This window comes from Camellia sinensis, chromosome 11 (genome assembly GCF_055761805.1).
Source record: "Camellia sinensis isolate YWXY chromosome 11, ASM5576180v1, whole genome shotgun sequence".
In the NCBI taxonomy this organism is placed as follows: Eukaryota; Viridiplantae; Streptophyta; class Magnoliopsida; order Ericales; family Theaceae; genus Camellia; species Camellia sinensis.
This window is the reverse complement of record NC_138971.1, coordinates 171742434-171758966: the sequence shown is the minus strand read 5'-3', so window position 1 is coordinate 171758966 and position 16533 is coordinate 171742434. Positions and strand designations below refer to the sequence as shown.

Sequence of the window (16533 nt, the reverse complement as noted above, 5' to 3'; positions counted from 1 at the left end):
TCGTCGTCACCATTGGCGTAGCCCACCACCATCGTGGCTCGATTTTCACTTTCAGATGTAGGGTTTTGAGGAAAGAAGAAGAAGAAGAAGAAGAGGAAATGATCTAGGGTTATGATAGCAGTTACGTTGCGATTTGGGTTGTGATCTGAAGAAGAAGAAGATGAAGAAGAAAAGAAGAGGATGAGGTAGCGGGATTGGTGGTTATGGAAGCGGCAGTGGAGGGGAAGATGATTTTCAGATCGCGGTGGTGCAATGGTGGTTTGTTGAAGTTGAGATAGAGGAGGTAAAGGAGAAGAGGAAAAAGAAAAAGAAGAAGAAAGGTCGGAGGTGGGCTGCTGACGGCGACGATAGTGGTGCCGGAGGTGGTGGTTAAGAATGGAGGCTAGGGCTAGGGTTTGGGTGAGGGTATAGCTGGCATTAAAGTGGGGGTTCAAAGAAAAAAAGGATGGGGACTCATTTTGTTAGGTGGGGGCTCAAAGAATTGAAGGGGCCAAAGTAAAAAAGTAAGTGCTAATAGCAGCACTCTTTATAATACGTTAAGGTTTATGATATTTTTTTTACAAAAAGCAATAGTTTGAAAAGATTAACAAACTTTCTCCATAGCAAATGTAATTTTTTTACAATTACCAAACACATGCGCTCTTTAATTTTTTTTAAAAAAAAAATGTAAAATAAAAAATAAAAACCTATTGTAACAACATTTGCCAAACTCCACTTAAGTTAGCGGGAGACAAGAGTTATCCATTTAACTCTATTTATTTATTTTTATTGGCCAATAATACCACTTAAGATGGTATTATAGTTGCCCTCAATATTTTAGAACGAGTAATGTTAGGTATTATGGAAAAAATATCATGAAAATGATCATGAAAGATTCTCCACTGTTAGATTATACATACAAAAAAATATCACACATTAATCAAAGGAGGAGAAATTTTCATGAAGGATTTCATAATATTTTTTTTCATGATTCTTAGTATTACTCTTTTAAAACTGAGATCGTCTCTTGTCAACATTTGTTTATTGAATAGTCTAGTTGGGCCTACCACAAGCTTTATTAAAATGATTTGTACTATTTATTTTGTTTGTTGTTCTTTATATGTAGATCGTGCATAAATTTTTTTTTAAAAAATTAATTGATTTGATAATTATAATTATTTTATTTTGTTATATTTATCTTCAAAAGAGTAATGTTTATATTAAAAATAATTTTTATCATCAAATTTTTTGAAAAAATATATAAAATTTAAAATTTTCATGAGCAATCTACATATAGAGAATAACAATATTAATAGATCAGATCATCATAATATGACTCGTAACCGAAAAGGCCAAATTAAATTGTTTAGTCCACGTTTATGGATTGGACACAATATGTATTCCAATTTTTATTTGAATAAGTTTATGAATACAAAAATTAATTATTTTTAAAATAAATATAAAAAAGAAAGTAAATAAATAAAATTTTATTGTGCTCAATTGTGTACCATCTAAAAAGAACCAGTAACGACTTTTCTTTCGGTCTCTGCTTGTTCATGGGGTTGAGCATGGCAGCATAACGCAAGCAATTACGACTACTGAAAGAGACCACCGCCTTGTTTGGTTTAACTTTCAAAACATCTCTCTCTCTCTCTCCCTCTTTCTCCTCTCTCTTGTATCGCTATAAGTACCTTACTTCCTCTCCTGAATTGGACTTATCACAAACCATTTTCAAAATTTTTATTCACAAAAAAAAATAAAAAATAACAAAGATGGTGGTCATTCAAAACAACAACCAACAGGGCTCCTCGTTGTTGTCTAAGATGGCAACAAACAATGGACATGGCGAAGAATCTCCATATTTCGATGGTTGGAAGGCATATGATAGCGATCCATATCATCCTACCCAGAATCCCAATGGGGTTATCCAAATGGGTCTTGCAGAAAATGAGGTAAATTAATAAATATTGCAACATCTACACTTTCCAGTTTTATTGCTGTGAATGCAGTTTTTCTTTTCTTATTCTCCTTCATTTTCTTCAAAAATAAATACATAATAATAAAATTTGAACCACCCGAGAGTGATTGTTTGGTCGTTGGTGGCCTGGTTTTTGGTGATCGGAATAATGTGTGAGTCTCTGGGACAACTCTAATTAGAAAAAAAATAAAATACTGAGCTTAACGGTTGGATATTACTAACCAATAAAAAATCGTGAAGTCATTAAATGGAGAAGGCCTGCCTCTCTAGTAGACCAGACTCTTGCCTATTAATCTTCAGCTACTAGCTCTTTGCCCATTATACTCTCATTGGAGTTGGGTGGGAGTGACTGCAACACTGTAGGGCTCTCTTTGTCCGACTCTCCAACAGGTGGGTTACAACAAACTGGTTACCCTGCCTATCTTTTTTTCTAACAAAAAAAATTTATACTTTCGTAAGCTAATTTTTAGTAAATAATTTTTTTTTTTTTCAAACTAAAGTGTCTGATTAGCCCCTAGGGGTGGGTTCAGCGGAAAGGGTCGACCCAAAAATGCTTTCAGCCCAGGTTCAACTCTCCGTCGCTGTTGCCTTAAGCGATGTCTTAGACCAGGACTGGGGTCTGGCTTGCGTCACCCCCTTTTTAATAACCAAAAAAAAAAAAAAAAAAATCCGATTATTTGTGTTGTGGTTATTCTTTGCAGCTATGCTTTGATTTGATTCCAGAGTGGGTTGTGAACAACCCAAAAGCTTCCATTTGCACAGCTGAAGGAGCAAAGGACTTCAAGGATATTGCTATTTATCAGGATTATCATGGCTTACCAGAGTTCAGAAATGTAATAATCAATACATTAAAAACTATTAATTCTATGTCTACGTAAATAATATTAACATAATAAAAGTCTAAATTTTGTGAATAATGTGATGGGTGTTAATTAATACACAGGCAGTGGCTAAGTTTATGGGGAAAGTCAGAGGAGACAGAGTCAGATTTGAGCCAGATAGGGTTGTGATGAGTGGTGGAGCAACTGGAGCTCATGAAATGTTGGCCTTCTGCTTGGCTGACCCTGGTGATGCATTTTTGGTGCCCACACCATATTATCCAGGGTAATACATCATTTTCAATCCTCTTCTTTAATATTTTTTTTTAACGCTGTGTTTGGTTGGAGGATTTGGGGAGGGATTTGGAAAGGGAAAGAGAAAAGTTAGGTGAAATGTAAATAAAATATACTTACATTTCACTTAGTTTCACACACCTTTTCCCTTTCCCTTTCCAAATCTCTCCCCAAATCCCCCAACCAAACACAGCATAAGTGTGGTGAAGATTAATAATATACATACATATATATATATATATATATGCACACAAAAGCAGACAGATTCTATCTCTAAAGTTTTTATTCTCATTGCAGTCTTCCAATTGCACGATTATGTCTTGAATTTCTTGTGTTTTAAGATTTTTATTGCACAAGAATCTCGAAATATTATTGCGCGGTTATAAGGAAGATAAAATTCATTTCTATTTGACAAATAAAAATTATTTAGTCTTCTCTTAACATTACATTTTTGTCTGCCCAACCAATAGTATTTTTAATTTCTTCATATTATTTATATTTTTTTGAGCTATGCAAGTACATAACCCCGTATTATGGTGATGCACGTCATCACTATGGTATTCCAAAAAGACTCGATAATTATTTTTTAAAGATCAGTTGTTGGATCAATAACAAACGCATACTTAGTTAATTAATGAGTATGATCAATTATATTGTCATCAATTATGTTTGACAGTCTAACAATTAATGGGTCTGGCCAATTATATAGTAATTAAAATAGGTTTAAAAGTCTAAACAGACATTTTCCAAGTTTCAACTCCACATGTAAAGCTCTTTAAAACAGAGTTGAAAATATTGGTGGAGACATTGAAAACAGCCATTTTTCTCTCCATAGTAGAAGTAAACAGGTCCACCACTGAAAAGTATATGATGGTGACTGGAAACAATTGTAGGGGCATGAGAGCCACCTTCTTTTTAAATGTTTTTTTTTTTTTTTTTTAAATTGTTTTGATTTTTGATTTTTTGGTGTTTGGTCCATCTTCAATTTTAGGCATTTTGCCACTAACCATTTATTCCTTATATTGGACCAAGTACTATCTCTCTATAATTAGCCCCCTTTTTTTTCACATGCGGGGTAAGGATGTATATATTTCGGTGTTTGTATATATATGGTAGCTTGAGGAGTTTCAGGCACTGGGTGCCCTTTGAACTTGCTATAGTTTTTTATTTTATTTTTAAATTTGCATTTTGATAACTCCAGAAACAATAAAGAATTGGCATAAACCATGCAAACGTGGTAGCATTATGTTCCAATGGTACTATGAATAAAATATTTTTACAAAATTTCTATACAGAATGTCGTGGCTAATTATGATTCTATGGTTGCAGATTTGGTCGAGACTTGAAATGGCGAACAGGAGCACAACTTGTTCCAGTTGTTTGTAAGAGCTCAAACAATTTTAAGGTCACCAGAGCAGCCTTGGAAACAGCATTGGAGGGAGCCAAAGAGGCCAACATCAATGTCAAGGGCTTGCTCATAACCAACCCATCAAACCCGTTAGGAACTGTCTTAGACAGAGACACAATGAGAACCCTAGTGAGCTTCATTAATGAAAACAACATCCACTTAGTCTGTGATGAGATATACTCTGCCACAGTCTTCAACCAACCCGATTTCATCAGCATCGCAGAGACAATAGAGGAAGAAAAACAATGCAATCGTGATCTCATCCACATTGTTTACAGTCTCTCAAAAGATATGGGCTTTCCTGGTTTCAGGGTTGGCATTGTTTATTCGTACAACGATGCAGTGGTGAGTTGTGCACGTAAGATGTCAAGTTTTGGGCTTGTTTCAACCCAAACTCAACGCCTGATTGCATCAATGCTATTGGATGACAATCTCATTCAAAAATTCATGTCTGAGTCTGCAAAGCGGCTAGCTAAAAGGCATGAGCTCTTCACAAAGGGGCTTGCTGAAGTTGGCATTGATAGCTTGAAGAGCAATGCCGGGCTCTTTATTTGGATGGATTTGCGTAGGATGCTTAAGGATCCAACTGAGGAAGCTGAGATGGCACTGTGGCGTAAGATAGTCCACGAAGTCAAGCTCAATGTTTCGCCTGGCTCATCTTTTCACTGCTCAGAGCCGGGTTGGTTTAGGGTTTGCTTTGCAAACATGGATGATGATACCATGAGAGTTGCGCTGTCAAGGATTACGAACTCCATGCTTCAAACCAAACAGGAACCACCAAGGAGGCAATGTAGGCGAAACAATCTTCAAGTCAGCCTGTCATTTCGAAGGTTGGATGAGATTGTGATGGCACCGCACATGATTTCCCCTCACTCTCCTATTTCTTCACCACTTGTTCGAGTAGGACATAAATAGAACATAATAGATCAATCAATCATTATAGTTAACCAGAAGAACCATACATTGTTTGATTCTTGCATTCAATTCACATATGCATTTTCATTACTAGGGCTAGGCTCATCAACCTAATTCACATATCCCCTCCCTCCCCTATTTCTTCACCACTTGTTCTAGCTACTAGATAGAATGAATAATCAAATGTTGTAGTTAATAAAAAGTACGATACATTGTTTGATTTTTGTATTCAATTTCGGGCTGCGATTTGCAAACAATTGTGACTTAACAAATGTATATGCATTAGGCTCATCAACCTAATTGCCTTCATCTTTTTTTTAAATGTTCATCTTCTATCTTTTTCAGGTTCTTTCATGGCCCAATTCTTTAACAGATCTGTGCAGTATAATTTTCGGATAAATTTCTTATCTTTCAAGTTTTATGTTCATAAAAATTAAATCAATTCCTTGCCAAAAAAAAATGGAGAACTAAACAAATTGACAGGTTGCAGAACTACATAACTGTGATGCAAGTGTGGAATTTAATTGAATACCTGGAAGGCTATTTTTTATAACCTTTTTCTCCTCAGCTTTGTCATTATGTAGATCGAACTTCAATACCACTTTCTACAAAAAAAGAACCTCAATAACAGCAAACAATGCACTGTGAGAATTTGCAGTTGTCTATATACGAAATATTAGACAACACAAAGCCTTGGAAACAGAGGCTTCTATCCCGTTCGCAACGGGAAATTATTCAATAATCCTGGAATACCACGTGTCCATACTCTCTAGACAATTATCACCCAACATAATATCCCATCTGTTCACCTTATCCACCAATCACAATACTATGGAATACCACGTGTCTATATTCCCTGCCGAATTACTAAATAATTACCCGTTGGCAACAGGAACGTGCTGTTGGGCCTTGGTGGGGCCCATTATAGAACTCATCTCAATAATCTTAACTATTTATTTTATAAGACTTTCGGAGTAAAATTAATCGAACGACAGTAGATTCATGATCAGTATACATTTGTCTTTGGAAAAAAGGGACAAAGCAAAAACAGAGAGTCCATCACGGTTCTTTTAATCTCTGAATTGTTAGAAATATTTTTTATATAATTCATCAACATATGGAAAATCCATTCCTGCCTTCATCCATCCTTCCCTTGCTAACCAAACACACACCCCCAAAAAAGAAGAAGAAGAAAGCTCAATATTTTCACAAATCAAACAAGAAAGTTGTTTAGGGTATGGTGTAATTAACAATCTTTTGAAAACTGACCAATTTCTTGTTTTTAATTGTTAGGTTTTTATTCTTGGTAATCCTGTTTGACAAAACTCCTTTCAATTGTAATTTTATTCGCTCTTGTATTTCAGTGAGGATATGAGTTTTAGATGCGAATCCAACCTGAATTGTGCCTTGCAGAGAAGTTTGTAATGTTAATACTTTCAAGATTGTCACTTCGCTGATTATGACGGGGATCGAGCTATCTGGTCAGCTCGCGGGGATCGAGGGGACAGCGCCCCTTGGCGGGTCTGGGGCAGCGCCCAGGCGGGGTCGAGGGGCAGCGCCCCCGAAACAAAATGCAAAATTGCATTCAAAGTTGCTTGTTCGTCCTTGCTCGCTCGAGCGAAGAAGTTCTCGCTCGAGTGAAGACTGCGTCTGGCAAAAAATCTGAAAGAGATGAATGTGCGCTCGAGCGAAACCTGCGTGGCTCGAGCGAAGCCACTTATGGAAAACACGCGTTTTTGGTTCCTCGCTCGAGCGAGTTTCGTAGTCCCAGATTTCTATAAGTACGGGTTTCTGTCAGATTTTAGGATTACTTCTCCAGATCTTCTTTTTGGATACTAGGGTTTATATCTGGAGATATTTTGCTAATTTTCTTTGATGTTTAATTGAGTATTCAACTCATGGATTAAGAAGAATACATCAAAGGTTTGTTTGTTCATTCTATACAAAAGAGAGAGTTGTTCTTCGGTGGATTCTGAAGAATTCGAGCCTGAAACTTGGTGGATTCTGGAGTGGCTCATCGTCAAGACAATTCCGAGGTGAAGACGGGGTTGGAAGAGGCACATAGGGGTTGGTTCAATTCGGGCATGGATTCGCTAGGTAATTGAGAGTATACCTGTGTAATTCTTTATGTCTTTTTAGTGGATTGTTTTGTGGCTTTTGGCCGTAGTTTTTTTATCACAATTGGAGGTGTCCAATTGTGGTTTTTCCACGTAAAATCGTTGTGTCGATTTGTCTTGATTGTTTGATTGGGATTATTGTTTACTGCTTAAAATTGATACATAATCACAAATCAACATCTAAGAAATTTCTAGATTTTTCATTAATATTTCAAGAAAAGTAAATTAAATAAATAGGAGCTTATTTGAACAAGAAATATTGCTATTGTTTTCTGCAAAAATTAATCCATAATTTTTTTTCTCAACCCTGACTTCGAGAAGACATTTTTTTTTTTTTTTTTTTTTTTAAGTTATATAATTGTTGATCTTATCATAGAACATGCTTAATCAATTGTCAGTTGCCATCAGACGAGCATCTCAAATATAGCTATTCAGCCCACAACATTTGGCAAAAGGTTTTGAGAACTTTCAATTCAACTCTGTTTAGAAACAAGACATTGCTAAAAAAAGATCACTGAGGCCCGCTAAAGATCATTGCTTTTTTCAGTCACAAAATCACTCATTATTTACTATATGCTAAATTGCACTTTTTTTGTGGCACGGCCTGTGACATTTAGTTCCAGAGAGCATGACATTTCTACGAGTAAATGACAGTTCAGTGCACAAGACTTCTGTTATTATGAAGGTAGATAATTTTGTCCGGTAAATAAGTATCATCCAAATTGCAATAAAATAACCTTACTATTGTGTCAAAGCCTGTCCTATGCAAGTATATTAGGGTCAATCTTTTTTTTTTTTTGTTAGCCAAGTTTTGAATTAGGATCAATTTCAAAATTTTGAAGCACTTAATACATATGTATATATATAAATAAATCATTTACGAGTAAGGGTAAAACATTTATATTAAATTTCCATATTCACTCTTTTTTTCCCTCAAAGAGGAGCAAAACACAACATGAGCGTAGCTAATTACTACATACCAAGTACATAAATTTATTTCCTCTTTATTTTGAACTTCGTACATCAAATGTCCTATAGCACATGGATAAAGAACAATCTACCTACCAACACCAACTGTACAATAGGATCATCATCCTCTTTTATTCGCTCTCATCTCAGATGGGTGTTTGGACACAACTCAAAACCTAACCCCCAATGAACACAATGTCCTAACTACAAACTCTCTACTTCTCAATCTCACACTTTCAACAGATAACACAAGCATTTGGGTTCTCCTCAGCACTATGGACATGGTAGTACTGAGTCATGTAAGGATTGTAAGCTTTGCAGGCCTTCACAAGCCCTTCAATCTGCTTTTCTTCATCCTTCTTATCATCTTTTTTCTTCTCGGGCTCTTTGGCCGGCCCAATTGTCACTATGGTTGTGTGTCATAGTTTTCGCAATTTGCTCACTACAATGACAGGATCAACATCTCCAATCAATGTCAATTTCTTCTCATTCATGTCCATAACAATTGAATCAATCCCTACATAGTTTGGAGAATCAAAACAGATTGATCAGTGAGTTGCTCAACTAGACAAAAATAGAGAGTGAGTACTAGAAAAAGTATTCTTGCTATCTGGTTTGTGTGGAGATAGGTTATGAACCAAACAACATAAATCATGTATTTGCGCTTTTTGTTATTTCCCATTGATTTATTTTGATAAGTTTGATACCCAAATAACCAATGTTTCATAACAAAGATACATATTTGAAAATTAAGTGTGGCAAAGCCATTTAATACCTGTGAGGCTAGTAACTGTTTTCATGGCCTTGTGCTTGGCCTTTTCATCATGCACATCCAATTTCAATACTACTTTCTGCAACAAAAGCAACAAAAAAGAAAAAAGTTAGAAAAGCATGAAAGAGACTTAAAAAACAATGATTCGAAAACCAAGTGTAAGATTACAATCCTCTTTAGAATGTTTCTGAAGAGGAAAAAACATCGAAAGTGCAAATCCACTAAGATTCTCAGTTAGGACCACATAATAAAGCACTTTGGGAAAATTCAAGATTCATGGTTTCGGAATTCACAACATGTCTAATTCATGTTTTTCTAAGAAAATGAAGGGCATTGAAACTCAAATTCTTTGTAAAATGAAAGAAACCCAGTAAGAAATGGGCTCAAAATTCACATAAAAACAAGAGAACAAGTGTAGATTAGATTAAGAACCCAACATATTGTTCATGCTTTTGAAATTCACAACATATAATTCATGTTTTCTCTGAGAAAACGAAGGAATTGAAGCTTAAATTCTATTTGAAATAGCAGAAAAATCGATAAATGGGCGAGAGAGAGAGAGAGAGAGAGAGAGAGAGAGATTCCAAAACAGAGTATGGATTAGAAACCCATCAAATGGGTATCACCAGATCACAACAAAGATGAATTACAATCAAACCCATCAAATTAAAACACATCCCACAGAAAATGAAGGGAATCTAAACTCAAATTCTCATTAAAATGACAGAAAATACAAAACCCATCAAGAAATGGACTCGAAATTCACATAAATGAAAAGAGAAATAGCAAAACAAGTATGGATTAGAAACCCATGAATTGGAACCCCCCTTTGATCAAAATCTGGCAAAATGAAAACACACATACATGGAAATCTACAAACATATATTTGCATCAATATGTATGCATGCACATTAAAAGGAACAGAACAGAGGAAACAGAGAGAAAATTCACCTTCTTGTCCATTGAAGCTAGGGAGAGAATTCTGAGCAGGATTTGAAAGGACTTAAACGAATCAAATGATAATCTATCTTTCAAATTGTGTTTAAAGTGATGATATATATGTGTGTGTGTGAGAGAGAGAGAGAGAGGAGAGAGAGAGTCAAAGCCATGTTTGTTTCGCTGCTTGAGTGATCCGATTAGATTATCATAGTTGTAGTTGTAGATCCTACCCACAGCATGTTTGGTAGTGAAATGGAATGGTAGATTGATAGTTCGAGAGGTTTAGTAGGAGGTTTAGCTTGGTTGGGTTTTGGTTAGAATTAGAAAAAATAATGAGGAAATTGAGCTTATTTTATATAAATTTTTTTTTTTTATCTAGTGCTCTTGTTTGTTTAATATTTGTTTTAATTTTTTTAATATGAAATTAATTTATTAATTTATCTTATATAAAAATAATTTAACAATTTCATCATTAATCATCTCCTATACTATCATCAAAATAAATATACTTTTTTTTAATCTCCTCACTAACAGTTCTCATATTAATAATCTCTTCACTAATTATCATATCACTAACAATCACAACCAACTTAATCCGCTAGATGAATGGGGCTAAGTGTGTGATAAAAAGAAAAAAGAAAAGCAAGAGAATTGAAAATGGAGACAAGACCAACGTAATACTATTAAAAATAACGCCAAAAAACTAGCCCCTTGCAGGAAGGAACAAGTCTAGGAGTTCTGGTTTTAAGTCGTTAAATTGACTTGTCTTAGGTCCAAGCTAAGACAAATCTTCCTTGAATGGATGGGTCTATAATGGGTTATTCTGTTTCTTTTAAACCTAGAAGAAGATCTTTACAACTATATTCTTGTCTCTTTTTTCCCCTCTCACAAGCATAAAATCATAAATATATTAAATTCTTATTTTTTTTTTCATTCAAAAAAATAAAATAAAAGTGTATGAGCAGTTAATAAAATAATTAGCAGTTTAGTTTGTAATTGTTACAATGCTCAATAAATAAAGGTAAATTATACTCAATCGTTTTGAAATTTTCGAAAACTACGTCAAGCTTAACAAGTTATCATAATTACACAGAGTTTTTTAGACTTTTGGATCATAAATTTGAATAAGAATTTAAATAATAAAAAAGAAAGAAAAAATGTGAAAGAAATAGATTTTTTTGTGTGTGTCCTTTCTATTGCAATTTTCTTTCTTGTTTCAAATTCATAATCAAATTTATGATCCAAATACAATATTAAATTTTCAATGCACGTAATACTTAGTACCATTTTCATCAATAATTCTTTAAAAAAGAAAAAAAAAGTTGTAATATATGGCGAAAAAAGAAAACAAGTTGTCATACACTAACAAAAAAAAAAAAAAAGTTGTAATATACCACATAACAAAAATAAAATAAAATAAAAAATCGGAATTTAGTCTGGTGTGTACAAGTTAGCCAGAATACATTACATAACAAAAAAAAAAAATTGGTGAAAAAAAAAAGAAAAAGAAAAAGAAGAAGAAGAAAATATCAAAAAAGTGAAAAGTTAAAAAAATAACTGTAAATTTATAAAAGTACAAGTAATTTATGGATTAGATTGTACAAATGAGTGTTATACTTTCATGAATTTACAATTATTATTTTTACTTCTTTTTTTGATATTTCCACGCACACAAAATTGTGATATACTACCTAACAAAAAAAGTTGTAATATATATTTGGGAAAAAAGAGTAGTATATAGGATTGCTATAATTTCAAATAAACCAAACAAGCATGGGTTTTTATTCCAATGATGTTGACGTGATATCGAGGGGCCATACATAGCAGGACCCTTCAAAGCAAAGTTGTTAACGACAATGTGAGGATAAATAGGTTTTCAAGAGAAAATGTTTGAGACCCCACAAAGGAGTATTTCTACAATCCTCACTGATGTATTGATTATTGATGTGTTTGAATTTTTTTTTATTATTTCTGATAGTGACATGAATGGTTCAGATCATTTTGAAAATTGTAGAATCATGTTTTGTAAGAGTCTCTATCATTACTAGTTTTCAAGGACTTTTTTTAAGAGAGACTTACCAGCTGGTCCCATGGAAATAACTTAATACCGGTCAAGTCTTGGCCTATTTCCGCTTCCAATTTTACCCCTCAATATCACACCATACTCGTGAAGCAAAGAAGTCATCACAAACTCTTCGCTACGCACATGACATTTACACGCCTTTTCAAGGGTTCTGTTGTAGACAAACGTGTGAACATTTGGAAACCATTCTAAGGTGATTTACGATTTGGAGATTAGAACAAACGAAGAGATTTTTGGCGAATCTCCCATCGTTTCCAAAGAAATTACCAATTGTTTTCATATTGATTCCGAACAAATCCCCAGCAAATCTTCCACCTTTTCGATCTATATTTCGATTTGGACATCTACTCTCTATGTTTAGTTCATCTTCAACAAACATGCCAATCAAACGTGAGTCATACTCATCGTCCCTTCTTCTTTCATAACTATAATTAAGTGATAAAATTCGACTTGAATCTATTTTTATTGTGTATCATACAGTATTAATTTATCAGTGATATTCAACTTCATAATAATCATATCTTCATGTTCAGTTGCTATAGAATGATAGATTTGCTTACTTTTGCTAATTCAGTGATAAAGTTTGCTATACAATGACAGATTTGATAACTTTGCTTAATTTAGTAATAAAATTTGCTATAAGAATGATAGATTTGCTTAATTTTCCTAATTGAGTGATAACATTTGCTATACAATGACGAATTTCTTTACTTTGCCTAATTCAGTGATAAAATTTGTTATAAAAATGATAGATTTGCTTAATTTGCCTAATGGAGTGATAAAATTTGTTATAATGATGGATTTACTTCCATTCTTCTTTCATAACTATAATTAACTGATAAAATTCGACTTGAAGCTATTTTCAAGGTGTACCATACAGTATTAATTTATCACTGATATTCAACTTCATAATAATCATTTCTTCATGTTCATTTGTTATAAGAATGATATATTTGCTTATTTTTCCTAATTGAGTGATAACATTTGCTATAGAATGACGAATTTCTTTACTCTGCCTAATTCAGTGATAAAATTCTTCTTAGTTTGCTTAGTTCAGTGATAAATTCTTCTAAATCTTCAATGTTTATGCTCGATGTTTTTGTACAAATGTTCCTAGTCATTGTAAAAGATTATGTTGTCGAGAAACAAGTTTCTTAAAGAAGAAAAAGATTGAAAAAGTTGAGTGTGTTATAGAGCCAACAACAGATGAAAGTGAAAATCAACCAGAAGTTGAACGTGAATCTAACATTGACAATGGGGAGCCCAAACAGCAGCAACTGAAACAAGCTACAGAGCTCCACAAAGCAAGAAAGAAGAAAAAGGTTGATAGAAGAAAATTTAGGACTGAACAGATACATGATCATGAAGCAAAGTATATCTACCGTTCTAACATTTAATCTCTTATCAAGTTTTTCAAGACAACAAAACTCAGAGAGGAACATTTGGCATTATTGAGAAAGACTCATTTTTCACTTCTAGTTGATAGATTGAATAAAAACAAGGTGAAAAGAAGAGATTCTATGAAATATGATGATGTGGTTGCAAAAATCTTGCAAACTTACCAAATGGATGGAGAAACTTTCACAATAGGTGCTAAGAAATTGAAGTTGAAAAGCAATGACTTTAAGTTGATTTTTGGGATTGCATGTAGACAAAAGAAGATAAATCACTCATATGGAAGAAAAAATGAGATAAATATGGTAAAAAGAAGGAACATAATAGAGAGTAGAATAACAAGAACATCAATCACAAAATTGATCACTCAACTTTTGGAAAGCAATAACAATGAGGATATACAAGATGTTGCTAGGCTAGTGTGCCTCTAGATCTATTTGTTTTTGTTATATCTGTATACTGGGACTACAATTGGTTGGGGATTCATGAAATATATCGAGGATATTGATAGAAGGAAGTTTATGATTAGTGTGGTGCAGCGAAACAACAGCTCACAAGATCAATAACAAGTAACATGAACCAAATCGATAAAGTCTTCGGATGTGTGATAGTCTTATTGGTAAGTAAATACCTCACAAGTTATGAGATATAATATTTATATTTACTAAATACTTATTTATAACAATTTTTTGTCCTCAACAGTATTGGATATGCGAGCATACAAGCATCATCAAACCAAATGACAAGAACGCAATCCCAAGATTTGCAAAATGGAACATCACAAATCTGGGACAACAATTGGCAAATTCATCCTTGGATGATCTGAAAAATATTGTGGTATGCATTGATAACCTTTGTTTTGTTTGAATGAATGATAGATTTTGTTATGAAATGATAAATATTTGTTTACACTGATAAATTTAGTCAATTTGCCTAATTTAGTGATAAATTTCCCTTCGTTCACCTGCTTGAGTGATAAATTCTTTTAATGTTCATGGTGTCACATTTCTAGTAGAAAATTATTTGGGCATATCATCTGTGCTAGGAAATTATTCAAGAAACAAGTTTTATCAGCGTATAACCTTTATTTCCTTAATTGAGTGATGAATTTTGCTATGCAGCGATAAATTTTGATATAGAGTGATAAATTTTTGCTCACAGTTATAAATTTGCTTAGTTTGCTTCATTGAGTGATAAATTTTGCTTAATTTTGCTGATTCAGTAATAAAATCTTGTTATCATGGACCAAATCTCTAGTCTTATTATAAATTTGAATCACTAAATTATAAATTTATTTATGAAATTTGTGTCATATCATTCTTTTTAAAAATTTTCATTCATGTAGGAGAGCAATTTGAAACACACAAATGAAGAACAACAAATATACAAACAATTATTACCATAAACAGAAGATGAGGATAAAGATGAAGAACCTAACTTTGAGGAACAAGAGCAGACTGAAATATCTGAAAAGGAAGAAGAAACAATGATAAAAAAGATCTACCAGCAATTGCTACCACAAATTGAAGAGGAGGATAAAGATGAAGCAACTAACTTTAAGGAACAAGAACAGACTGAAATATCTACAAAGGAAGGAGAACCAATTATCAAAAAGATATTCAGTCTCAGTCTAAGAAGAAATTCACTGAAACCCAAGCATGAAACAACTGCTAAAAAAAAAAAGAGGAAATCAACAACATTTCAATCAGAAAAGAATGTAAGTAGTAAAGCCAAATTTCAGCATCAAACTAAAGAAATTCTGATTCATGTGCAAAGAAGTGAGCATTCTTTTGAGTAGCTAGAATATGATGAAGAAGAAACAATGATCAAACAGAAAGTTGGTCCAACAATTTCACTGGGATTCAAACATCAAACACCAGCTGAAAAGAGGAAAGCAAAAAGGAAACTTGCCTATGAAACAAATCTCTACCATGTCAAAATTAATGAACATACCTTTGAGAAACTAGAAGAAAATATGTTCATAATCCGAAGGCTAGAAATAGAGAAGGCAAGAATCCAAGCAAAAAATGATTACTTTAAGGACCAACTCATGAGGCTCAATAAACAAATGGACGAAGACATGAATAAAGCAAAGGCACAAATGGAAGTGAAAGATGTGGAAATAGTGCTACTTAATGAGAGAATTACAATGTTGGTTGAATCAAATGTCTACTTTGATAGTCAAGAACAACAAATTGCAGTTGAAGTTGAAGCCATTACTCCCAAAAAATCGCCTCTTGTGAGCTCAATGATAAAAAAGATGAAAAATAGAGAAACAAGAAGAGAGCACAATGATCTACATTTTTGGTACATAATGAAAAAACAACCAAACTAGAACATCATAGTTGATAAAGTACAACCAATGGTTGAAGAAAGGGCAAAGATCACAAAAGAAGAGGAGACACACCAACATCCAACAAAAGACATGGACACTTCCTATCCAGTGTTTCACAAATTGCCAAAGAGATCAATAATGAAACTCACTAGTCTTTGGGCAACAAAAACCAATAGGTAAGAACATGATTTGGTCCAAAAATTTCCAAATTTGGAATCTAAATTTGAGTATATAGCCATGCATTTATCAATGTATAACCTTTGTTTACTTAATTTATTGATAAATTTTAATATATAGTGATAAAATTTGCTACATAGTGATAAATTTTACTTAATTTGTTTAGTTGAGTGATATGTTTTGCTAATCTTCATGGTGTCTCATCTATGGTATGAAATTTTTTAAGCATTTCTGTTTATGTTGTGTACTTGAGTTCATTGTTGGGATTTGATACATCAAGTAAAATTTGATACTCAATTTCTTCCCCTAACCTTTCTTTGATTAATTGAGCAATAATTTTTGCTATACAATGAT

General features: G+C 33.4%; 1 protein-coding gene and 1 pseudogene across 2 annotated transcripts; one reads left to right on the top strand and one right to left on the bottom strand.

The window, feature by feature from the left end:
- The first annotated feature begins 1588 nt into the window (after positions 1-1588).
- LOC114313394 (1-aminocyclopropane-1-carboxylate synthase) lies at positions 1589-5625 on the top strand. The gene is made up of 4 exons (XM_028259780.2): positions 1589-1931; positions 2659-2790; positions 2901-3061; positions 4399-5625. The coding sequence occupies exons 1-4, from the start codon at positions 1752-1754 to the stop codon at positions 5390-5392; spliced, it is 1467 nt and encodes a 488-aa protein (XP_028115581.2). The 5' UTR covers positions 1589-1751; the 3' UTR covers positions 5393-5625.
- Positions 5626-8493: 2868 nt separating this feature from the next.
- LOC114313395 (heavy metal-associated isoprenylated plant protein 39-like) lies at positions 8494-10355 on the bottom strand (annotated as a pseudogene). Its single transcript, XR_014344973.1, has 3 exons — positions 10202-10355; positions 9254-9329; positions 8494-8995 (listed from the first exon to the last, which is right to left on the bottom strand). The product of XR_014344973.1 is annotated as a heavy metal-associated isoprenylated plant protein 39-like (transcript).
- Between the last annotated feature and the right edge of the window lie 6178 nt (positions 10356-16533).

Coding starts and splice junctions, on each gene's coding strand:
- LOC114313394 (XM_028259780.2), top strand. CDS start 1,752: ATGGTGGTCATTCAAAACAACAACCAACAGGGCTCCTCGTTGTTGTCT. Junction 1,932..2,658: donor TGGGTCTTGCAGAAAATGAG/GTAAATTAATAA, acceptor TATTCTTTGCAG/CTATGCTTTGATTTGATTCC. Junction 3,062..4,398: donor CCCACACCATATTATCCAGG/GTAATACATCAT, acceptor CTATGGTTGCAG/ATTTGGTCGAGACTTGAAAT.